This window comes from Scyliorhinus canicula, chromosome 23, assembly GCF_902713615.1.
Source record: "Scyliorhinus canicula chromosome 23, sScyCan1.1, whole genome shotgun sequence".
In the NCBI taxonomy this organism is placed as follows: domain Eukaryota; kingdom Metazoa; phylum Chordata; class Chondrichthyes; order Carcharhiniformes; family Scyliorhinidae; genus Scyliorhinus; species Scyliorhinus canicula.
Genome location: NC_052168.1, coordinates 10,674,174 through 10,699,312, shown reverse-complemented (window position 1 = coordinate 10,699,312; position 25,139 = coordinate 10,674,174). Strand labels below are relative to the sequence as shown.

The following is a 25,139-nucleotide window of genomic DNA, read 5'->3' as shown; positions in this document are numbered from 1 at the left end:
TGCTATTGTGACACATCACTTCCTGTGTTCTATACGCTATTGTGACACATCACTTCCTGTGTTCTATACGCTATTGTGACACATCACTTCCTGTGTTCTATATGCTATTGTGACACATCACTTCCTGTGTTCTATACGCTATTGTGACACATCACTTCCTGTGTTCTATATGCTATTGTGAAACATCACTTCCTGTGTTCTATACGCTATTGTGACACTCAGTTCCTGTGTTCTCTCAGCCATTATGGTACTTGAGTATCTTTCTATTCTTATGAGACTTGCTTCTGCTACTGTGAGCCATAGCTCTCCGTGTTGCTTGCCTTCCTGTGAGAAAGGGATCTTCCTGCGCTGTTGATGGAGGCATCCTTTACCAGAGCAAGTGCAGAAGATGTGAGGCAAGTTCATCCCCTGGTTAAATCGAGCGGATCTCTTCCGGGGCCACAGCCATCCCAACGCACAGCCTTGACGCGCCGGCCACCTCCACGCGCATCTGCTTCCTGCATCGTGCCCGCGAGACATTGAAGAATGACGGACATTGTCTTCAAAACGATCTGGCAATCAGACGAGCTGAGCCAGGTGCGGAATACCAGTCAGGAGCAGATCAGGTGCAAGGGGGACATGTCAGGGGTCAACCTCGAGCACACAAAGAAGGAAAAAAAATGGCTCTTCACCAAGAAGAAAAAGTCTGTCTCCTTCCACGGGTATTAAGCAGTTTATCGACTTACTCTGTTTGTTTGCTGTGCTCTGATTAATCTGAAGGACATTTGTGCAGGGCGAATAAAATACTCTTTTCACCATTACACCCAGCAGACATATGAAGTTCCTGCCATCACATTTCGATCGGTGGAGCAGGAATTCTGCGGAAACCGGACAATTCCACCCCTCGTTATTAAATCTCCATGTGTCCGAATAGCTGGTATAATGCACACCTGCCCCATAGCACAGGGCTAAAGAGCTGGCTTTGAAAGCAGACCAAGGCAGGCCAGCAGCACGGTTCAATTCCCGTACCAGCCTCCCCCAACAGGCACTGTAATGTGGCGACTAGGGGCTTTTCACAGTAATTTCATTTGAAGCCTACTTGTGACAATAAGCGATTTTCATTTCATTTCATTTCACCCTGCTTTCTTTTTTTTTGTTTTTTTTTTATAAATTTAGATTAGCCAATTATTTTTTCCAATTAAGGGGCAATTTAGCATGGCTAATCCACCTACTCTGCACATTTTTGGGTTGTGGGGGCGAAACCCACGCAGACACGGGGAGAATGTGCAAACTCCACACGGACAGTGACCCAGAGCCGGGATCAAACCTGGGACCTCAGCGCCGTGAGGCGGTTGTGCTAACCACTAGGCCACCGTGCTGCCCTCACCCTGCTTTCTTGAGGTCTCTGACAATCATTCCACTCAGGCAGGAGCCAATCACTACCCCTTGCTGGGCAGAATACGGCCTTTTGGGTCAATGAGTGTATGAGGTGGGAGGGGGTGATGGGTGGCAGGGAGGCTAGGGCACCAGCTCTCTAGGGTTGGTGAGGTTAGGTCATGTTGGGTCACAAGAGGGGGGGAAGCTGGAAGATTGAGTCAGTCAGAGAGTCGTATGAGGGGGGGGGGTGGAGTCAGAGGGCCGTTTGGGGAACCAAAGGGTTGGGGGGGGGGGGGAAGAGTCGGATGATTGGATGGGGAGTTGGAGGGTCATGGGGAATTGAAAGCTCGGGCGAGTCAGAAAGGTTGGGGGGGGGTGGCATTTGGAGGTCTGGGGTAATTGGAGAGTCAGTGGTAGTCAGAGCGTTACAGGGGGAATAAGAGGGTTGGAGGTATTGGGGGGGAGGTCAAAGGGTCAGGGGGAATTGTACGGTCCTGGGATGTCAGTAACTTTGAAGGGGAAAGGAGAGTTTGGTGGGGACGGGAATCAGAAATCAGAGGGATAATCTTCTGGAGCCTGTCTGCAGACTGGAAGACCTGGCCCCAATCTGTTTTAGGGATGTTGACTGTGGGATAACTATTGGCTGGGACACTGGGAAGAACTCCCTTGCTCATTTTCAAAATAATCTCACGGGACCCTTTACATCCACATGAACAGGCAAACAGGGCTTCTAATGACTCAACCAAGACTGCATTAGAATGTTAGCCTAGAATTTAGCTTCAGGTTCCTGGAGAAGGATTCGAACCCCATACCTTCTGACTCTTAGAGGTAAGCACTTTACCCTCACTGAACCATAGCTCTACCCTTACAACTGGTAGAATCTTGATCTCTTGCCCATTCTCTCACGACTGATAAGGGGGCGAGGGCCAAATTTGAAGGCGGTAATCTTCCGCAAACTATTAGCTGCCTTCATTTCTTTCTCCCTAGGACCGAGCGCAATAAGATAATTGATGATGCTCAGATCTCCTGTCCAGAGCTGAGGCGATCGGCTGCATCCACCAATGTGTCCGCCCTCAACTTATCCTGCGACAAGGAATCTACCGATAGTGCTGAGAGTTTAGATTTCAGGAAATGCCAGTCTCCAGTTGTGGGAGCGGATGGTGTGAAGGTTCATTTGGCCAGCAAGCAGCTCAATGTCAGTCCGGTAGGTGCTTTAACCTCACAGAAACAATTAAGAAGACCCAGAAATGGTGCCAGGGAAAGGCAGGTGGAAATGGAAAATATAGCATGAGGTACAAGCTTTAGATCGGGCCTTTGCGGGCCTCACCGTCAGACCCATTGCTGCAGACCTCACCATGTGTTTGTGAGGGTCTCGCAGTGATATCTGTACATGTAAGTAAGGTCCCAGGCGTGTATCTGAAGACTTGAGATCTGAACTGTGAAGACCTCAAACTGAGCCCAGAACACGTGAAAGCCTCACAGTGAGGTCTGTGTCTGAAGGCCTCGCGATGGGGTCCGTGCCTGAAGGCCTCGTGTTGGGTTCTGTGCCTGAAGGCCTCACAGTGAAGTCTGAGCCTGAAGGCCTCGCAGTGAGGGATGTGTCAATAGTGAAGGCCTCACAGTGAGGGATGTGTCAATAGTGAAGGCCTCACAGTGAGGGATGTGTCAATAGTGAAGGCCTCACAGTGAGGTCTGTGCCTGAAGGCCTCGCGATGGGGTCTGTGCCTGAAGGCCTCACAGTGAAGTCTGAGTCTGAAGGCCTCACAGTGAGGGATGTGTCAATAGTGAAGGCCTCACAGTGAGGGATGTGTCAATAGTGAAGGCCTCACAGTGGGGAGCGGGCAGGAGAGTGGGGTCGAGGCTTACGATCAACCATTGAATAACGGAGTAAGCTGGCGGGGCGACTGGTCTGCTCAGGCTCCTCTCTCTTATGTTCTTTCCTTGCGATTTGCAGTGCGCAATCTTCCTGCAGACGGTTCAGAAGAATAAAAACGCTACCAACTGCTTGAAGGAATACACCCGAAAACTAGAGGTAAGCAATAAACCTGAGCGAAACAGACCCAAAGCGGACACTTCAGTAAATACCCCGGAGTGACGACTGAGGGATACAAAGGCAGGTCTGGTAGGGAATTCAAAATCAGACAATTTATTTTAATTTATTCCAATGGAATCCTGGTTCGACCACACTTGGAGTAATGTGCTCGGATCGCAACGCCACGTTGCAAAGCAGAATAAAGAGACGTTGGAAAAGGGTGCAGAAACAGATTGACAATGGAACTGGTCATGGTCACGGCGTGCCGGTACAACAACAACTTGTATTTTTACAACACCATGGCACTTCACGGGAACACGATCAAATAGAATTTGAGATTGTGTCACATGGGGATTCAGCAGGATTCCGAGCCACGAAGCTTAATCACAGAGATCGGTTTGAAGGAGAATCTTAAAGGCAGAGAGAACGGTTGAGGGTCAGAGGGCGGGGATTCACGAGCTCCTAGGGCCTCGGAGGCTAAAGGCACGGGGACCGATTGAGGAACAATGATAATCGGGGACGTGTAAGGGTCCAGGATTGGAGGACAGCAGAGTGTGGCTTCCGAGAGCCACTGTAGATCAGCAAGCACATGGTGAGGGCGAGTGGTTGAATGGGACTTAGTGCCAGTAAAGGTAGCTGAGCATTATCAGAGGCTAGAAGACGAGTGGCCTCTGTGTGCTAATTCTCTCAGGAGCGGGCACATTATCTAACCTCAAAGAATGACCACGAAAATGGGGATGAGACGTAGGCTCAACAGAACGAGCAACCACAGTGTAGAGAAAGAGAGGATGGAGGGATATGGGAAGAGTTGGCAGTCAAAATTAATCAAAGAGGGATGGATTTGTTGGATCAAGTAGTCTCTTTACAAGATCTCCTTTCTTCCTAGGAGATGGATGCACAGATCATTCCAGACGGGAGAGTAGATGGGTGGGCAGTGTAAATGACTGGGTGGTCAGTGTAGTGTTCAATGGTTCAATTGTTCTGTGTTCGACCAAGCGAGTCTGCTAACTGATCTGTGCTCACTGTGCTTGATTGATTAAGTCTGGGTGTGAACTCAGAGAAAAGTAAACAGAAACCCAGAAGCCACCAGAATCGGAGCTGGAGCATGGAGCAGACATTTTAAAGCATTGTATAAACCTCTGTAGATAAACTTCCTGCACACCTAGTGTCATCTCTGCATTCATCTCAAGAGTATTAAATTCATAAAAGAGGCAGTGCAATAGGGTCAGTTAAGGGGAATGATAAACATTGAAATACAAAGCAGAAAGTTTTGTTAATAGAGTTAGTTCCCGGGTAGTATTTACATTGTAGCCTCAATGGTTTAGTCGGTAAATGAGTTGCCTCGTGTGGCATTGGGCTTCACAGCTCCTGGTTTGCCCTGGGATAATTGACGTCAACCAAATTGGTTTCTTTGCCTTAGAAATAAAGGAAGGGGGGAGTTCAGCCAGGAGATAGAAAGAAAGGAGTGAAGGGAGGGAATGATTGGTGCTTACTTAACTTGACATCTAATCATTGTCCATAGGGGAAACACAAGAAGCTGGAGAACTTACTGAACAAGCTGGAGTGTGACAGAAGAACCATCCTGTGTACTTCATTATTCCTCGAGGTACGGTGATGCAGCTAAAGAAAAAGACATGCATTTACGTAGCACCTGTCACAGTCGGCGGGCATCCCAAAGCACTTTGCCAGCAGTGAAACACTTTCAAAGTGTAGTCCTGTATCAAACCTCGGCCTGCTGGATTTACAGACGTATTCGGGCGGCCAAGTGACGCCTACGTCTGAAATAATTGGCACGTTCTGTTAACAACAAGTTGTATTTGCGTGGCTCCATCGCGGTCAAAGTCGACTCGCCAACCAATCAGCGGCCTTTTTCTTCTGTGATATAAAGTGTCGTGACCCGTTGAAGTTTGGCATTCTTGCATTTGCCCTGGTGAGTGCAAGATTGAAAACTTTGACGGTATGCCCCTCTTTTCAGCGACACTCGAACTCTGTGCTGGCAAGCGACCGAGCGAGATTGCTCGTTGTTGTTGCATCATTCAACTAGCAGCAACGCCGGAGATAACCGGCCGAGCTGGTTACTTGGTTGACAGGTCAGCTCGTCGGCTCACGGACCGGTTAGTTAAAGGTTTGATTGGCTGCCTAACCTGTTCCTGATTTTGTCACCAGGAAAATTGCAAACAGAAGGCCACGTTGGAAGTCGAGAAAGACATCTTGCAGCAGAGGCCACTGGCAGTTGAGGTACGTGAGAGGAAGTTGCTGGGCTCCGTACGTCCTATCTGTAAATGTATTCTGTCCGTAAAGGCAGATAGAGAGCCTGTTGTGACAGATGCCTGTCAGGAATGGCGGCCGTAATTTTCTGGTTGTTCTCGCTGGTGGGATCTTCAGGTTCCGCTGATGCGCCCCCCCCCCCCCCCCCCCCCCCCCCCCACACCCCCACTCAACCCCACGACGAGCGGCGTGGGTCGCTCCAGTGCAGCGCAGGCTCCCTGTCGGGGTTAGAATTCCTGCTCCTGAGGCCATGTTGACGCTGTCGAGAAACACGACGGCGTCAACACTTAGCCTCAGGATCAGAGAATCCCGCCCGGGGTCTTCCCTTTAAAACAGAGGTGAGGAGAACTTTACTCTTTAATGTCTAGCATTTGCTCCCCGCTCCCCCTCAAAGAACCGTGGAGACTGGGTCTGAAGATATTCCAGGCTGATTCAGACAGGTTTTTGATCTCTAAGGGGGTCCAGGATTGTGGGGGAATCGGACAGGAAAGCGGAATAAAGGCCACAGTCAAGTCAGACGCAATCTTATTGAATGGTGGAGCTGGCTCTTGGGGGCAAATGGCCTACTCCAACTACTATTTCTTATAGTCTTATGAGAAGAGGTGTTAAATAGCCTTTTACAGACGTACAGGCCATCCCATGTACCATGTAACGCTGTGAACATTTACCGAAAGTAAAGTCGCCTTCCTCTGTCCCAGGAGAAACTGATGAATCTGTGTCAGAAGGTGAGGGAGGATAACACGCAATGGCATGACATCCTGAGGAAAGAGTCGGAGGATAGGCTCACTGGAACATCCGAGAGGAAAGCGGGAAGACAACAAGGTCCGGGCAACCCGTCACTGCAAATGCTAGAACAGATTACACGGTCAATGAGTGACTTGAGACAGGTGCTCACATCACAGTTAAATGAAATAAAGGAAACGGGTAACTTGCCTGGCACCTCGTCCAATCTCGGGGAGAAAGAGTCAAACATCTCACCAATTATGCTGGAGAGTGTGAGGTAGGCCTTGTAGTGTTCAATGGTTTGATTGTTCTGTGTTTGACTATGTGAGCCCGGTAACTGATCTATACTCACTGTGTCTGATTTGTTAAGCCTGGGTGTGGTCTCTAAGCAAAGTTACCCAGTACCACAGAAGCTACTAGAAGGTGAGCTGTAAGCACGAATATTTTGTGTTTGCAGAGATATTTTAAAGCACTGTAAATAAATCTGTTGCGCACTTAAAAATGTCAATTCTGCATTACTCTGAGATATAACATTTTGATTTGCGGGGACACTGAGAGAGGTGGAGAGCCTGCAAGGGAGGTCAGAGTCAGAGGGACCGCAAAGGAGGCTTGTGTTGTAAGTGTGTAAGGGAGGCCTCAACTGGGAGTGCGAGGGAGGCCTGTGCTGGGAACTTGTGAGGGAGGCCTGTGCTGGGAACGGGTGAGGGAGGCCTGTGCTGGGAACGTGTGAGGGAGGCCTGTGCTGAGAACTTGTGAGGGAGGCCTGTGCTGGGAGTGTGTGAGGGAGGCCTGTGCTGGGAGTGTGTGAAGGAGGCCTGTGCTGGGAACGTGTGAGGGAGGCCTGTGCTGGGAACGTGTGAGGGAGGCCTGTGCTGGGAACGGGTGAGGGAGGCCTGTGCTGGGAACGGGTGAGGGAGGCCTGTGCTGGGAACGGGTGAGGGAGGCCTGTGCTGGGAACGTATGAGGGAGGCCTGTGCTGGGAACGTGTGAGGGAGGCCTGTGCTGTGAGTGTGTGAAGGAGGCCTGTGCTGGGAACGTGTGAGGGAGGCCTGTGCTGAGAACGTATGAGGGAGGCCTGTGCTGGGAGTGTGTGAGGGAGGCCTGTGCTGGGAACGTGTGAGGGAGGCCTGTGCTGTGAGTGTGCGAGGGAGGCCTGTGCTGGGAACGGGTGAGGGAGGCCTGTGCTGGGAACGTATGAGGGAGGCCTGTGCTGGGAACGTGTGAGGGAGGCCTGTGCTGGGAACGTGTGAGGGAGGCCTGTGCTGTGAGTGTGTGAGGGAGGCCTGTGCTGGGAACGTGTGAGGGAGGCCTGTGCTGGGAACGTGTGAGGGAGACCTGTGCTGGGAACGTGTGAGGGAGGCCTGTGCTGGGAACGTGTGAGGGAGACCTGTGCTGGGAACGTGTGAGGGAGACCTGTGCTGGGAGTGTGAGGGAGGCCTGTGCTGGGAACGTGTGAAGGAGGCCTGTGCTGGGAATGTTTGAAGGAAGCCTGTGCTGGAGCATTGTTAGACCGAGATTGTTAGATATTTTAGGTACTGTAATATTGTAAGTGGAGTTGAGATACAGATCAGTCATGATCTCATAGACACTTGAGCAAGCTCGAGGGGCTGAATGGTTCCTCATAAAAGACTGTGAGCGATAGAGGACTGCGCTGATATTCCTCCATGTGGAGAAGGGTGAAACCCTGAAGTCAGGACGGTTCGAGGACTATTGACAATGGAATCGCTGTATCTGAGATTTTATTGCTGGTGGGGCAAGTCCCCGGCCAAGCTCTGCTTCAGAATAATAAAACCACGCGGCCCTGTTTGTCCACAGGGAGAGTTTGGGCAATGTCATTGACAAGTATCAAAGCAAAACCGCCCATCAGCGAGACAGGCTGAAGATGCTGAGCCAGTTTGATGGCAAATTTGAAGCCTTTAACCAGCAGTGGGAACGTACCCAGCGGGAGCATCAACGCACAACACAGATGATCCACGAGCTGAAAAGAGAGGTGGACAGTATCGCCAACACGTGAGTTATTTCTTTCTTTCTATGTCAAGCTTTTCACCCTCTCTCCCCTCCGGTGCTGTTATATTGGCTTCTCCTGGACTAACACTTCCCAGTTCCTGTGGGTTCCAGTTAACAACCTCCCTTCCAGTCGGCAGTACATTGCTGAAAAAGGAGACAGGCTGTCAAAGATTTTCAGCTTGCACTCATCAGGTTGGACTTGCAAGAACACCAAATCTTAACATAAGGACACAGGACATAGCAGCAGGAGTAGGCCATTCGGCCCTTTGAGTCTGCTCTTTTCGGAGACTCCCTCGGACTCCCTCTTTGACCAGGTGTTTGGTCACCTGTCTTGATATCCTCCTTTCTCAATTGTGGGCCTCGCAGTGAGGCACTGGGAGCAGTATTGCACAGTTGACGATCACGTCCGGGTTTCCCGCGAGCCTTGCCAGCGAGGACGGGAAATTTGGCGCTCGGTTAAATCTCCCATTCACGGCAGCGGGAATGGAGAATCCATCTGCCGTGAACCGACGGCGAATCGTGCCGTGCAACCGACCCAGTCTGCCGAAAAAACACCCTTCTGTAACAGCCCTCGCCACCACCCCCCCCCCCCCCCCCCCCCCCCCCCCCCCCGGACCCACCCCCACCGGAGCCACCCCGCTGCCAGCGGAATGGTGCCCCACCCTCTCCCATCTGTGGCGGCGCTGGACGCAGCCAGCACGCGAGGTCCCCATAAGTTGAGAGGACACGTGTCCCACGCCGCCGGGGACGTGGCCCATCGGGGGGGGGGGCGAAGCATCGGGGGAGGGGCCTGAGGTGACGTCCTGAGGCCGCCCATACGGCGTGCGGCGTACACCCCGATTACGCTACTTTTGAGGAGGGGGAAGCATCGCGAAAAACCGGCGCCGCCTCCGATTCCCGGCAAAGAAGTGGATTCTCCAGCCAGTCGGCAAACGCAATTTCAGCGTCGGCAATCGGAGAATCCCGTCCACCCCGGTGGGCAGTTCCCCACCGTTAGAAATTCTGAGTTAGAATCGAAGATTCCAGATGGTTCTGACTAACTTAGCAGAACGGCTACCCGGGAAAAACTGGAAGGATTAAAACCAGCTCCAACTCCTGGATAGATACACTAACACCCTTGCCTCCCAACTCGACCCTCCAATTAATCTCTTGACCATCCAACCACCCTCCTGAACACCCCAAACTACCTTCCTGGCCTGACCCACCCTACTCCCTTACTCACTTACCTGCCACCCTTTCACCCCACTTACCCACCAGCACCCCACCCCCTCAGCTACCTACCGCCCTCACCCCCGTACATGCTCTCTGCAGTTTTTGGGACCTTTAAACCTATCAGAATAACATAGCACCATAAGATACAGGAGCAGAATTAGGCCATTCGGCCCATCGATTCTGCTCCACCATTCGATCATGGATGATATGTTCCTCATTCCCCATTCTCCTGCCTTCTCTCCGTAACCCCTGATCCCCTTACTCATCAACAACACCAGGGGGTGGATTCACCGATTCTGGTGCTATGTCCCCCACGCCGGCGTTGGGAACGGTGGCGTTTTACACCAGGATAGAATGCCCCCACAGTGCCCCCAGTCCCTAATAAAGTCCCCCTCCCCTTGCCTACGGATCGGCCCTCCCCTGACTGTAGCGGTTCTGGACTGACTGAAATATAAAAGTAGGAATGCTGCAGATTATTGGTGACCACATCTGGAGTAGAGTGTAAAATTCCGGCCTCATAATTGCATGAGAAGGAGCTCAGAGAAGGTTTACAGGATTAATTCCCAAGATGAGGGGCTTATCTTATGAGGAAAGGTTTTGAGCAAGTTGGGCCTCTGTCCATCGGAGGTTAGAAGAATGAGATGTCGACAGCACGGTGGCCTAGTGGTTAGCACAACCGCCTCACGGCGCTGACGTCCCAGGTTCGATCCCGGCTCTGGGTCACTGTCCGTGTGGAGTTTGCACATTTTCCCCGTGTCTGCGTGGGTTTCGCCCCCACAACCCAAAAATGTGCAGAGTAGGTGGATTGGCCACGCTAAATTGCCCCCTAATCTAAAATTTAAAAAAAAAGAATGAGATGTGATCTTATTGAAACATATAAGATCCTGAGGAGGGCTTGACAGGGTGGATATCGAGAGGTTGTTTCTCCTTGTGCGAGAGACGAGAAGCAGGGGACACAGTTTAAAAATAACCGGTCCTCGGGGCAGCACGGTGGCACAGTGGTTAGCACTGTGGCCTCACGGGGCTGAAGTCCCGGGTTCGATTCTGGGTCACTGTCCGTGTGGGGTTTGCACATTCTCCCCGTGTCTGCGTGGGTTTCACCCCCCCACAACCCAAAGATGTGCAGGTCAGGTGGATTGGCCACGCTAAATTGCCCCTTAATTGGAAAGAATGAATTGGACATTCTAAATTCATTATAAAAATAAAAAAATAACCGGTCCTCAATTTAAATCGGGGGCAAGGAGAATTTTTTTCTCTGAGGGCTGTGAGTATGGAATTCTCTACCCCAGACAGCAGTAGAGACGGTGACAATTAATATATATTTTTAAATATTTTTATAAATTTAGTGTACCCAATTCATTTTTTCCAATTTAGCCTGGCCAATCCACCTACCCTGCACATCTATTGGGTTGTGGGGGTGAAACCCACGCAGACACGGGGAGAATGTGCAAACTCCACACGGACAGTGACCCAGAGATGGGATCGAACCTGGGACCTCGGCGCCGAGACAATTGACATTTTTGAGGTAGTGGTAGATAGATCTTCAACAAAGAGGGGGGGGGGGGGGGGGGGGGCGGCGGCACAGTGGTTAGCACTGCTGCTGTACTGCAGCAGGAACCCCGGGTCAATCCTGGCCTTGGGTGACTGTCTATGTGGAGTTTGAACGTTCTCCGTGTGTCTGTGTGGGTTTCCTCCTGCAGTCCAAAGATGTGCAGGTCAGGTGGATTGGCCATGATCAATTGTCCCTTAGTGCACAGGGATGTGCGGGTTAAGTGGGGTTACAAGTTGCAGGGAGGAAACAGGAGCCTGGTGTTCTTTCAGAGGGTCGGAGCCGGCCCGATGGGCTGAATGGCCTCCTTCTGCACTGTAGTGATTCTATGAAATGAAATGAAAATCGCTTATTGTCACGAGTAGGCTTCAAATGAAGTTACTGTGAAAAGCCCCTAGTCGCCACATTCCGGCGCCTGTTCGGGGAGGCTGTTACGGGAATCGAACCGTGCTGCTGGCCTGCTTGGTCTGCTTTCGAAGCCAGCGGTTTAGCCCTGTGCTAAACAGCCCAGGGAGTCAAAGGTTACTGGTGGGGTTTGGCCATAATCAGATCAGACATGATTTTATTGAATGGTGTAGCAGGCTTGAGGGGCTGAATGGACTCCTCCTGTTCCTAATTCATATGTGTGGTCACGTATACAATAAAATATTATATCGGTGAGTGGCCAACTGTGCCCACACCTCAAGGAGAGGAAGTAAATGAATTTTACAAAGGTTTACACTGTGGTAACAGGTCAGCGAAGCTCATCACTGTCCCCCTTTCACATCTCTCCCTGGCATTAGCTCAAGGCGGATGTTTTCGGCCTTTGATCAGATCCAGGAAAACATCCACAATCTGGGCCACATCAAGCCGCTGATTGAGAATATTCAGAAGCTCCTGGAGCGGAGAAAAAACCAGCAGAGCATCGAGGAAAGGTACTTGAGGTCAGTCAAGCAGAACAATTGACAAATAAACTCGGTGACCTTCGTAATGCCTGAATCTTCTGTTTAAAAACTCGCTCCGCGTTCCACTGGAAGGGGCTAATACCAGACTGCTGGTTCCTTGGGTATAATCCTAAAACCGACAACAGACCTCGATTTTAAGAGGCTGGGGGTGGCTGGGTGCGTCATTGTGGTATTAACGTTTAATCCACTCTTTCCCCCTCAGCCGTCCCCACTGTGTTTTTTAAAATAAATTTAGATTACCCAATTTTATTTCCAATTGAGGGGCAATTTAGCATGGCCAATCCACCCACCCTGCACATCTTTGGGTTGTGGGGGTGAAACCCACGCAGACACGGGGAGAATGTGCAAACTCCACACGGACAGTGACCCAGAGCCGGGATTGAACCTGGGACCTCAGCGCCGTGAGGCAGCAGTGCTAACCACTGCGCCACCGTGCTGCCCTTCCCACTGTCTCAACAAATGTCCTCAAATAGGCAGGCTGAAACTAGGGTTGCCAACCACACCAGGATTGGCCTGGAGTGTCCAGGAATTAATAATAATCTTTATTGTCACAAGTAGGCTTACATTAACACTGCAATGAAGTTACTGTCAAAAGCCCCTAGTCGCCACATTCCGGCTCCTGTTCGGGTACACCGAGGGAGAATTCAGAACGTCCAATTCACCCGACAAGCACGTCTTTCGGGACTTGCAGGAGGAAACCAGGGCACCCGGAGGAAACCCACGCAGACACGGGGAAAACATGCAGACTCCACACAGACGGTGACCCAAGACGGGAATCGAAACCGGGACCGTGGCGCTGTGAAGCAACAGTGCTAACCACTGTGCTACCGTGCTGCCCAATTGAAGATCAATCTGCGAAAAAAATCGTCAGGACGTCAAAACAGATTGGGGGTGATTTTTTGTCATTTTTTTGAACATTTCTCTTTAACAGCTATAAAAATATTTAAAATGGCTGCAAAAAGTTTGACAGTCGAGCATCACCCAATTGGACAATCAGTCTTTTTCCCTGGGCCGCACGGCGGAGCAGTGGTTAGCACTGCTGCTTCACGGTGCCGAGGACCCGGGTTCAATCCCAGCCCCGGGTCACTGTCCGTGTGGAGTTTGCACATTCTCCCCGTGTCTGCGTGGGTCTCACCCTCACAACCGAGAATGATGTGCAGGGTAGGTGGATTGGCCACGCTAAACTGCCCCTTTAATTGAAAAAAAAGAGAATTGGGTACTCGAAATCGGAATTTTGAAAATTCAGCCCAGATTCCTGGGACCTGATCACTGCGATTGGTCAGGGCTGAAACCTGACCAACAGGATTTGCTGCCACAGGCAATGCCACGTATGTACACCAGGGGGCCAGCTGGCACCCAGCAGATGAAAAGCAAATAAAAAGACAATAAAGCATTTGTCAACAAGTTCCACCATGCAGCTCTCTCCCTGCACCTGGAAACAGTTCATGTTAAACACCTCGAAGAACTCAAAGGGATTACAGTCGTTGTGCAGGTTTCCCCAGGTGGGATTGGGAGAGAAAATGAAGGGATCTGGTCAGTATACTGATATCCCTCTGAGAGACTCCAGTCAGTGTACAGATATACCCCTGAGAGACTCCAGTCAGTGTACAGATATCCCCCTGAGAGACTCCAGTCAGTGTACAGATATCCCCCTGAGAGACTCCAGTCAGTGTACAGATATCCCCCTGAGAGACTCCAGTCAGTGTACAGATATACCCCTGAGAGACTCCAGTCAGTGTACAGATATCCCCCGGGGAGACTCCAGTCAGTGTACAGATATCTCCCGGGGAGACTCCAGTCACTGTACAGATATCCCCCTGAGAGACTCCAGTCAGTGTACAGATATACCCCTGAGAGACTCCAGTCAGTGTACAGATATCCCCCGGGGAGACTCCAGTCAGTGTACGGATATCCCCCGGGGAGACTCCAGTCAGGGTACAGATATCCCCCTGAGAGACTCCAGTCAGTGTACAGATATCCCCCTGAGAGACTCCAGTCAGTGTACAGATATCCCCCTGAGAGACTCCAGTCAGTGTACAGATATCCCCCTGAGAGACTCCAGTCAGTGTACAGATATCCCCCGGGGAGACTCCAGTCAGGGTACAGATATCCCCCGGGGAGACTCCAGTCAGTGTACAGATATCCCCCTGAGAGACTCCAGTCAGTGTACAGATATCCCCCGGGGAGACTCCAGTCAGTGTACAGATATCCCCCTGAGAGACTCCAGTCAGTGTACGGATATCCCCCGGGGAGACTCCAGTCAGGGTACAGATATCCCCCTGAGAGACTCCAGTCAGTGTACAGATATCCCCCTGAGAGACTCCAGTCAGTGTACAGATATCCCCCTGAGAGACTCCAGTCAGTGTACAGATATCCCCCTGGGAGACTCCTGTCAGTGTACAGATATCCCCCTGAGAGACTCCAGTCAGTGTACAGATATCCCCCTGGGAAACTCCAGTCAGTGTACAGATATCCCCCTGAGAGACTCCAGTCAGTGTACAGATATCTCCCGGGGAGACTCCAGTCAGTGTACAGATATCCCCCGGGGAGACTCCAGTCAGGGTACAGATATCCCCCTGAGAGACTCCAGTCAGTGTACAGATATCCCCCGGGGAGACTCCAGTCAGTGTACAGATATCCCCCTGAGAGACTCCAGTCAGTGTACAGATATCCCCCGGGGAGACTCCAGTCAGTGTACAGATATCCCCCTGAGAGACTCCAGTCAGTGTACGGATATCCCCCGGGGAGACTCCAGTCAGGGTACAGATATCCCCCTGAGAGACTCCAGTCAGTGTACAGATATCCCCCGGGGAGACTCCAGTCAGTGTACAGATATCCCCCTGAGAGACTCCAGTGTACAGATATCCCCCTGAGAGACTCCAGTGTACAGATATCCCCCTGAGAGACTCCAGTGTACAGATATCCCCCTGAGAGACTCCAGTCAGTGTACAGATATCCCCCTGAGAGACTCCAGTGTACAGATATCCCCCTGAGAGACTCCAGTGTACAGATATCCCCCTGAGAGACTCCAGTGTACAGATATCCCCCTGAGAGACTCCAGTGTACAGATATCCCCCTGAGAGACTCCAGTCAGTGTACAGATATCCCCCTGAGAGACTCCAGTCAGTGTACAGATATCCCCCTGAGAGACTCCAGTCAGTATACAGATATCCCCCGGGGAGACTCCAGTCAGTGTACAGATATCCCCCGGGGAGACTCCAGTCAGTGTACAGATATCCCCCTGAGAGACTCCAGTGTACAGATACCCCCCTGAGAGACTCCAGTCAGTGTACAGATATCCCCCTGAGAGACTCCAGTCAGTGTACGGATATCCCCCGGGGAGACTCCAGTCAGTGTACAGATATCCCCCTGAGAGACTCCAGTCAGTGTACAGATATCCCCCTGAGAGACTCCAGTCAGTGTACAGATATCCCCCTGAGAGACTCCAGTCAGTGTACAGATATACCCCTGAGAGACTCCAGTCAGTGTACAGATATCCCCCTGAGAGACTCCAGTCAGTGTACGGATATCCCCCTGAGAGACTCCAGTCAGTGTACAGATATCCCCCTGAGAGACTCCAGTCAGGGTACAGATATCCCCCTGAGAGACTCCAGTCAGTGTACAGATATCCCCCTGAGAGACTCCAGTCAGTGTACAGATATCCCCCTGAGAGACTCCAGTCAGTGTACAGATATACCCCTGAGAGACTCCAGTCAGTGTACAGATATCCCCCGGGGAGACTCCAGTCAGTGTACAGATATCCCCCTGAGAGACTCCAGTCAGTGTACAGATATCCCCCAGGGAGACTCCAGTCAGTGTACAGATATCCCCCGGGGAGACTCCAGTCAGTGTACAGATATCCCCCTGAGAGACTCCAGTCAGTGTACAGATATCCCCCTGAGAGACTCCAGTCAGTGTACAGATATCCCCCTGAGAGACTCCAGTCAGTGTACAGATATCCCCCAGGGAGACTCCAGTCAGTGTACAGATATCCCCCTGAGAGACTCCAGTCAGTGTACAGATATCCCCGTGAGAGACTCCGGTCAGTTTACAGATATCCCCCGGGGAGACTCCAGTCAGTGTACAGATATCCCCCTGAGAGACTCCAGTCAGTGTACAGATATCCCCCTGAGAGACTCCAGTCAGTGTACAGATATCCCCCGGGGAGACTCCAGTCAGTGTACAGATATCCCCCTGGGAGACTCCAGTCAGCGTACAGATATCCCCCGGAGAGACTCCAGTCAGTGTACAGATATTCCCCTGAGAGTCTCCAGTCAGTGTACAGATATCCCCCTGAGAGACTCCAGTCAGTGTACAGATATCCCCCGGGGAGACTCCAGTCAGTGTACAGATATCCCCCTGAGAGACACCAGTCAGTGTACAGATATCCCCCTGAGAGACTCCAGTCAGTGTACAGATATCCCCCTGAGAGACTCCAGTCAGTGTACAGATATCCCCCTGAGAGACTCCAGTCAGTGTACAGATATCGCCCTGAGAGACACCAGTCAGTGTACAGATATCCCCCTGAGAGACTCCAGTCAGTGTACAGATATCCCCCTGAGAGACTCCAGTCAGTGTACAGATATCGCCCTGAGAGACACCAGTCAGTGTACAGATATCCCCCTGAGAGACTCCAGTGTACAGATATCCCCCTGAGAGACTCCAGTGTACAGATATCCCCCGGAGAGACTCCAGTCAGTGTACAGATATTCCCCTGAGAGTCTCCAGTCAGTGTACAGATATCCCCCTGAGAGACTCCAGTCAGTGTACAGATATCCCCCGGGGAGACTCCAGTGTACAGATATCCCCCTGAGAGACACCAGTCAATGTACAGATATCCCCCTGAGAGACTCCAGTCAGTGTACAGATATCCCCCTGAGAGACTCCAGTCAGTGTACAGATATCCCCCTGAGAGACTCCAGTCAGTGTACAGATATCGCCCTGAGAGACACCAGTCAGTGTACAGATATCCCCCTGAGAGACTCCAGTCAGTGTACAGATATCCCCCTGAGAGACCCCAGTCAGTGTACAGATATCGCCCTGAGAGACACCAGTCAGTGTACAGATATCCCCCTGAGAGACTCCAGTGTACAGATATCCCCCTGAGAGACTCCAGTCAGTGTACAGATATTCCCCTGAGAGACTCCAGTGTACAGATATCCCCCTGAGAGACTCCAGTGTACAGATATCCCCCTGAGAGACTCCAGTCAGTGTACAGATATCCCCCGGGTAGACTCCAGTCAGTGTACAGATATCCCCCTGAGAGACTCCAGTCAGTGTACAGATATCCCCCGGGGAGACTCCAGTCAGTTTACAGATATCCCCCGGGGAGACTCCAGTCAGTGTACAGATATCCCCCTGAGAGACTCCAGTCAGTGTACAGATATTCCCCTGAGAGACTCCAGTGTACAGATATCCCCCTGAGAGACTCCAGTCAGTGTACAGATATCCCCCTGAGAGACTCCAGTCAGTGTACAGATATCCCCCGGGGAGACTCCAGTCAGTGTACAGATATCCCCCTGAGAGACTCCAGTCAGTGTACAGATATTCCCCTGAGAGACTCCAGTGTACAGATATCCCCCTGAGAGACTCCAGTCAGTGTACAGATATCCCCCTGAGAGACTCCAATCAGTGTACAGATATCCCCCTGAGAGACTCCAGTCAGTGTACAGATATCGCCCTGAGAGACACCAGTCAGTGTACAGATATCCCCCTGAGAGACTCCAGTCAGTGTACAGATATCCCCCGGAGAGACTCCAGTCAGTGTACAGATATCCCCCTGAGAGACTCCAGTCAGTGTACAGATATCCCCCTGAGAGACTCCAGTCAGTGTACAGATATCCCCCTGAGAGACTCCAGTCAGTGTACAGATATCCCCCTGAGAGACTCCAGTCAGTGTACAGATATCCCCCTGAGAGACTCCAGTCAGTGTACAGATATCCCCCTGAGAGACTCCAGTCAGTGTACAGATATCCCCCGGGGAGACTCCAGTCAGTGTACAGATATCCCCCTGAGAGACTCCAGTGTACAGATATCCCCCTGAGAGACTCCAGTCAGCGTACAGATATCCCCCTGAGAGACTCCAGTCAGTGTACAGATATCCCCCTGAGAGACTCCAGTCAGTGTACAGATATCCCCCTGAGAGACTCCAGTCAGTGTACAGATATCCCCCTGAGAGACTCCAGTCAGTGTACAGATATCCCCCTGAGAGACTCCAGTCTGTGTACAGATGTCCCCCTGAGAGACTCCAGTCAGTGTACAGATATACCCCTGAGAGACTCCAGTCAGCGTACAGATATCCCCCTGAGAGACTCCAGTCAGGGTACAGATATCCCCCTGGGAGACTCCAGTCAGTGTACAGATATCCCCCTGAGAGACTCCAGTCAGTGTACAGATATCGCCCTGAGAGACACCAGTCAGTGTACAGATATCCCCCTGAGAGACTCCAGTGTACAGATATCCCCCTGAGAGACTCCAGTGTACAGATATCCCCCGGAGAGACTCCAGTCAGTGTACAGATATTCCCCTGAGAGTCTCCAGTCAGTGTACAGATATCCCCCTGAGAGACTCCAGTCAGTGTACAGATATCCCCCGGGGAGACTCCAGTCAGTGTACAGATATCCCCCTGAGAGACACCAGTCAATGTACAGATATCCCCCTGAGAGACTCCAGTCAGTGTACAGATATCCCCCTGAGAGACTCCAGTCAGTGTACAGATATCCCCCTGAGAGACTCCAGTCAGTGTACAGATATCGCCCTGAGAGACACCAGTCAGTGTACAGATATCCCCCTGAGAGACTCCAGTCAGTGTACAGATATCCCCCTGAGAGACCCCAGTCAGTGTACAGATATCGCCCTGAGAGACACCAGTCAGTGTACAGATATCCCCCTGAGAGACTCCAGTGTACAGATATCCCCCTGAGAGACTCCAGTCAGTGTACAGATATTCCCCTGAGAGACTCCAGTGTACAGATATCCCCCTGAGAGACTCCAGTGTACAGATATCCCCCTGAGAGACTCCAGTCAGTGTACAGATATCCCCCGGGTAGACTCCAGTCAGTGTACAGATATCCCCCTGAGAGACTCCAGTCAGTGTACAGATATCCCCCGGGGAGACTCCAGTCAGTTTACAGATATCCCCCGGGGAGACTCCAGTCAGTGTACAGATATCCCCCTGAGAGACTCCAGTCAGTGTACAGATATTCCCCTGAGAGACTCCAGTGTACAGATATCCCCCTGAGAGACTCCAGTCAGTGTACAGATATCCCCCTGAGAGACTCCAGTCAGTGTACAGATATCCCCCGGGGAGACTCCAGTCAGTGTACAGATATCCCCCTGAGAGACTCCAGTCAGTGTACAGATATTCCCCTGAGAGACTCCAGTGTACAGATATCCCCCTGAGAGACTCCAGTCAGTGTACAGATATCCCCCTGAGAGACTCCAATCAGTGTACAGATATCCCCCTGAGAGACTCCAGTCAGTGTACAGATATCGCCCTGAGAGACACCAGTCAGTGTACAGATATCCCCCTGAGAGACTCCAGTCAGTGTACAGATATCCCCCGGAGAGACTCCAGTCAGTGTACAGATATCCCCCTGAGAGACTCCAGTCAGTGTACAGATATCCCCCTGAGAGACTCCAGTCAGTGTACAGATATCCCCCTGAGAGACTCCAGTCAGTGTACAGATATCCCCCTGAGAGACTCCAGTCAGTGTACAGATATCCCCCTGAGAGACTCCAGTCAGTGTACAGATATCCCCCTGAGAGACTCCAGTCAGTGTACAGATATCCCCCGGGGAGACTCCAGTCAGTGTACAGATATCCCCCTGAGAGACTCCAGTGTACAGATATCCCCCTGAGAGACTCCAGTCAGCGTACAGATATCCCCCTGAGAGACTCCAGTCAGTGTACAGATATCCCCCTGAGAGACTCCAGTCAGTGTACAGATATCCCCCTGAGAGACTCCAGTCAGTGTACAGATATCCCCCTGAGAGACTCCAGTCAGTGTACAGATATCCCCCTGAGAGACTCCAGTCTGTGTACAGATGTCCCCCTGAGAGACTCCAGTCAGTGTACAGATATACCCCTGAGAGACTCCAGTCAGCGTACAGATATCCCCCTGAGAGACTCCAGTCAGGGTACAGATATCCCCCTGGGAGACTCCAGTCAGTGTACAGATATCCCCCTGAGAGACTCCAGTCAGTGTACAGATATCCCCCTGAGAGACTCCAGTCAGTGTACAGATATCCCCCTGAGAGACACCAGTCAGCGTACAGATATCCCCCTGAGAGACTCCAGTCAGTGTACAGATATCCCCCTGAGAGACTCCAGTCAGTGTACAGATATCCCCCGGGGAGACTCCAGTCAGGGTACAGATATCCCCCTGAGAGACTCCAGCCAGAGTACAGATATCCCCCTGAGAGACTCCAGTCAGTGTACAGATATCCCCCTGAGAGACTCCAGTCAGTGTACAGATATCCCCCTGGGAGACTCCAGTCAGTGTACAGATATCCCCCTGAGAGACTCCAGTGTACAGATATCCCCCTGAGAGACTCCAGTCAGTGTACAGATATCCCCCTGAGAGACTCCAGTGTACAGATATCCCCCTGAGAGACTCCAGTCAGTGTACAGATATCCCCCTGAGAGACTCCAGTGTACAGATATCCCCCTGAGAGACTCCAGTGTACAGAGGGGTGCGGGACGTTTCAGCGCCAGGACTTTTCAGCGCCAGAAAAAAAAGTTATGACAGAATCTTTTTGGCACAAAGCAATTTACAAATCTGTAAGTTCATAAAATGAAATAAAACTCAAGTGTTAACTAAATGTTTTTATTGTAAAAGATCCACTTATAAATATCCAAAAACAGTACATTAAAACAATTTACAAATCTGTAAGTTCATAAAATCAATCATTAAAAGGAAAGTTCATTGGACATTCATTGGATATTCATTGGAAAAAACGCTTTTAGTTTGTTAAATTGTGCCCTATTGAACGAAGGTAGTCAATTTCATTCCTGCTACCATATTCGGAAACAATTTTCAATATCCTCTCATCAGCTTTTCTATATTTAAGTAATTTTAATTGAGGTTCATTGCCAGCTAAAAGTTTCTCGAAGTGCTCGTCTCTTCCCTTTTGAACATGCTTAAGGACATCAATGAACTTCCAGATAGTTGGATGTGACATTAACAGTTCACTTTTCAATCTCCTGTTGGCCGCCTCAGCATAGTTATTTGTTCTGTCATCCCCATCTAATGTTCTTTGATACATATTCCACATCTCGGTAGGAAATAAAGGACTTTGTCTGCCTGCTCCTCGGCGATTAGGACGGCCGATATAATTGTCTTCGAAATAGTTTAAAACCGGAATTAACTCCTCCGGTAAATTACCTGCTAAAGAATCCACGTGACTGTCAAGGTCGGCAACTGGCACAAAACATAGGGAAGTTATCATTTTCGAATGTAATGCAAAATCGGGATTGCTCTTATATAAACGCATGAGACCAAAACCAGTTATCTGCCTCAGTATATTTTGAGACAGATGAAAAAGGCAGCCTCTTACTTCTATGTTGGGGAAGGAGTCTTTCATGGCAGTAAAAGCAGCGCGTTCAAAATCACAATTGATAATGGCAGGTCCTGCATTTGTAATCATCTCTTTTACCATCGCAAATAACATCATATAGGTCGCATACTGTTTGTTTTGTAAAAGCGCGTACAATACAGGGTGAACTCCGTTATTTTTCCTAACCATGATGACATAAACTTGATAAAATAGGTGTGGTGCTTCCCCAAATGTTCCGTCCGCATAACCAAGTCGTGGAAGTTGCCATGTGTTCTAACCAACTCTCTCTCCCAAATATAATAATCCGTTCGTTGTTCGTACCACTATCCTTTAAACAGAAATTTTCCTCGGTTTCTGGGGTGGGTTTATACATCATGTATTGATGAGGTAACTGAAGCTCTTGAATCGATCTTGGATTATCGGGGACCTGATTAACTTCGTCTCGTTTTCTACGAATAATTTTTCGCATTGCCTGCCTGTTTGGTAACTGTGCCATACCTGCCACGGACATTTTTTCAATGCACTTGTTGATAATCGTACTTGGAGGCTCACAAGTCTTTTCAGCCCGGTCTCTCGCATCAGTTATGACCTTTTCCACTTCGATAGCAACTGCAGATGGGGGATGAGTATGTTCGTTGATCTTTTCGATCACCTCTCTTTCTAGCGTGTGAATGCGGGCCTTGCACCTACCATCCTCATGGCATCGCCAAAACTTAACTTGCTTTTGTTTCTTGCTTTCTTTGTCAAAACGATATATAAAACCTTCATGACAGAACTTCTCTCTGCCTCGCTTGCTTTTCACTGATTCAGCCATGGGTTTAAAGATATGGAACTTACCAAATTTACCAAAAGAAATTTACCAAATAACTAAGTAAGTATAAAAACTTGTTAACAAAACTCTAACTTTATCTAAACAGTAATCATAATAAAACTCCAACAAAATCTAAAGACAGTTAGAACGATGAAACGACCAAATAACTAAGTGTAAATGCTGGTATACCTGTGTCATACCTGTGACCATACTCAAGAATGATTTCTGAATGAATGAGCGCTGAAACGTCCTGGCGCTGAAATATTTGGCGCTGAAACGTCCAGGCGCTGAAATGGCGGCGCTGAAACGTCGGCGCTGAAACGGCGGCGCTGAACTGTCCCATTCCCCCCCCTGAGAGACTCTAGTCAGTGTACAGATATCCCCCTGAGAGACTCCAGTCAGTGTACAGATATCCCCCTGAGAGACTCCAGTCAGTGTACAGATATCCCCCGGGGAGACTCCAGTCAGTGTACAGATATCCCCCTGAGAGACTCCAGTCAGTGTACAGATATCCCCCTGAGAGACTCCAGTCAGTGTACAGATATCCCCCTGAGAGACTCCAGTCAGTGTACAGATATCCCCCTGAGAGACTCCAGTCAGTGTACAGATATCCCCCTGAGAGACTCCAGTCAGTGTACAGATATCCCCCTGGGAGACTCCAGTCAGTGTACAGATATCCCCCGGGGAGACTCCAGTCAGTGTACAGATACCCCCCGGAGAGACTCCAGTCAGTGTAGAGATATCCCCCTGAGAGACTCCAGTCAGCTTACAGATATCCCCCTGAGAGACTGTCATGGAAATCATAATAAAGACAAATTCCTCGAGGTTCGATTTAACAAAATTTATTTACACAAATATATTTGCGGAGAGAGTGTTCCAGCTGCAAAAGCCAGGGCATTGCTCTCTGAGTTTCGATTGAAGACAGCACATTTTATAGTCTGAAATGACAGCTTGGAGTAAACTGGCATGTTTATATTAAATAGACCTTGGAAAGTACGTAAGATGACATACGTAGTACGTATATTCTTGCCCTTGGTTAAAAACAACTCGAGTACATATTTTGTTATCTTTCAGAGGGCAATGTGTTTTCATAATAAGGCCGAAACCAGAATATTTCAGCAGTATTTCATTTATGTTACCTGATGTACTTATTTTCATTCAAAAGCAGTGTTGAACTATAGTCAAGCATTTCCCAGCATGCTTCAAAGTTGGTTTATGTTAATTTCCCTTCCACAGAGACTCCAGTCAGTGTACTGATATCTCCAGTGGGTGTACAGATATCCCCAGTTAGTATACAGATATCTCCAGTGGGTGTACAGATATCTCCAGTCATAGAACATACAGTGCAGAAGGAGGCCATTCGGCCCATCGAGTCTGCACCGACCCACTTAAGCCCTCACTTCAGCCCTAATCCCCGTAACCCAATAACCCCTACTAATCCTTTTGGTCACTAAGGGCAATTTATCATGGCCAATCCACCTAACCTGCACGTCTTTGGACTGTGGGAGGAAACCGGAGCACCCGGAGGAAACCCACGCACACACGGGGAGAGTGTGCAGACTCCACACAGACAGTGACCCAAGCCGGGAATCGAACCTGGGGCCCTGGCGCTGTGAAGCCACAGTGCTATCCACTTGTGCTACCGTGCTGCCCTGTCGGTGTACATATATCTCCAGTGTGTGTGCAGATATCGCCAGTTAGTATACAGATATCTCCAGTCAGTATACAGATATCTCCAGTCAGTATACAGATATCTCCAGTTAGTATACAGAATCTCCAGTAGGTGTACAGATATCTCCAGTCAGTATACAGATACCCTCAACAGTTTAAAATGACTCAAGAATGGGTGTGTGGTAGTAGAGCTCCTGACACTCAGGACAAGCCAGCAGGGAGCATTTGGGCGGAATGGCCTATTTTAATTTCTGTGATGCCACCCCCAGCCAGGGGCTGGTTTAGCACACTGGGCTAAATCGCTGGCTTTGAAAGCAGACCAAGGCAGGCCAGCAGCACGGTTCAATTCCCGTACCAGCCTCCCTGAACAGGCGCCGGAATGTGGCGACTAGGGGCTTTTCACAGTAACTTCATTGAAGCCTACTCGTGACAATAAGCCATTTTCATTTTCATTTTCAGTAGAATCTTGCTTCGCTGAGACGTAACAGGTTTCCCTCACTCTACATATTTCCTTTAAATTTCAGATCCACCAACGAGCGATCGAAGCAAGGTGCGGCATTGCAGCAAATGGTGGATCAGGCAGTGCTGCCATTGGTAGAAACGATTCGTAGGTGTCACCGTCCTTTTGTCTGTAGTGAGTGTAGCGGGAACTGCAAGCATAAGATGATAATGCCTTGAAGAGGGCTTTCTGCATTTAAATGTAAATTAAAAACAGTTTGCTGTCCCCATTAAGACTCTGCGTCATTCAGTCGAAATGCAAATATTGCCCCAAAAGTCCTGGAGCCAATCCCTGTCGTGTTAATCACCCTGGGGTAACACTGACTGCAACTGGATGCAGTTGTACTGGAAAGTAGACTCCAAACTGTGATGTTAGTTCAATACGTTTTATTGAACTTGTTAAGCAGTGCACACAGTTCGCTGTGGGTTTGACACTCTACTAATCTAAGCGTGTTTACTATAACTAACTAGACCAGACTAGCTCTGAGCCACGTGTAGAAGGTGACACCCT

At 50.1% G+C, this 25,139-nt stretch overlaps 1 protein-coding gene across 2 annotated transcripts; it reads left to right on the top strand.

Moving 5' to 3' along the window:
- The first annotated feature begins 212 nt into the window (after positions 1-212).
- On the top strand, positions 213-24,858 carry LOC119956456. 2 transcript variants are annotated; one of them, XM_038783723.1, is made up of 9 exons: positions 213-701; positions 2,344-2,560; positions 3,311-3,388; positions 4,911-4,994; positions 5,555-5,626; positions 6,355-6,656; positions 8,195-8,389; positions 11,930-12,061; positions 24,655-24,858. In XM_038783723.1, exons 1-9 carry the CDS (start codon positions 526-528, stop codon positions 24,806-24,808), a joined length of 1,410 nt encoding a protein of 469 aa, XP_038639651.1. In that variant the 5' UTR covers positions 213-525; the 3' UTR covers positions 24,809-24,858. The 2 variants fall into 2 exon arrangements, with proteins under 2 accessions (XP_038639651.1, XP_038639650.1); XM_038783722.1 differs by having other exon boundaries at positions 214-701; positions 11,930-12,070.
- The last annotated feature ends 281 nt before the right edge of the window (positions 24,859-25,139 follow it).

What these genes read in the sequence shown, in the direction of transcription:
- LOC119956456 (XM_038783722.1), top strand. Translation starts at nt 526, where the DNA reads ATGACGGACATTGTCTTCAAAACGATCTGGCAATCAGACGAGCTGAGC. An exon ending in AAGTCTGTCTCCTTCCACGG is followed by an intron (nt 702 to 2,343) that starts GTATTAAGCAGT and finishes CTTTCTCCCTAG; the next exon opens with GACCGAGCGCAATAAGATAA. An exon ending in AATACACCCGAAAACTAGAG is followed by an intron (nt 3,389 to 4,910) that starts GTAAGCAATAAA and finishes CATTGTCCATAG; the next exon opens with GGGAAACACAAGAAGCTGGA.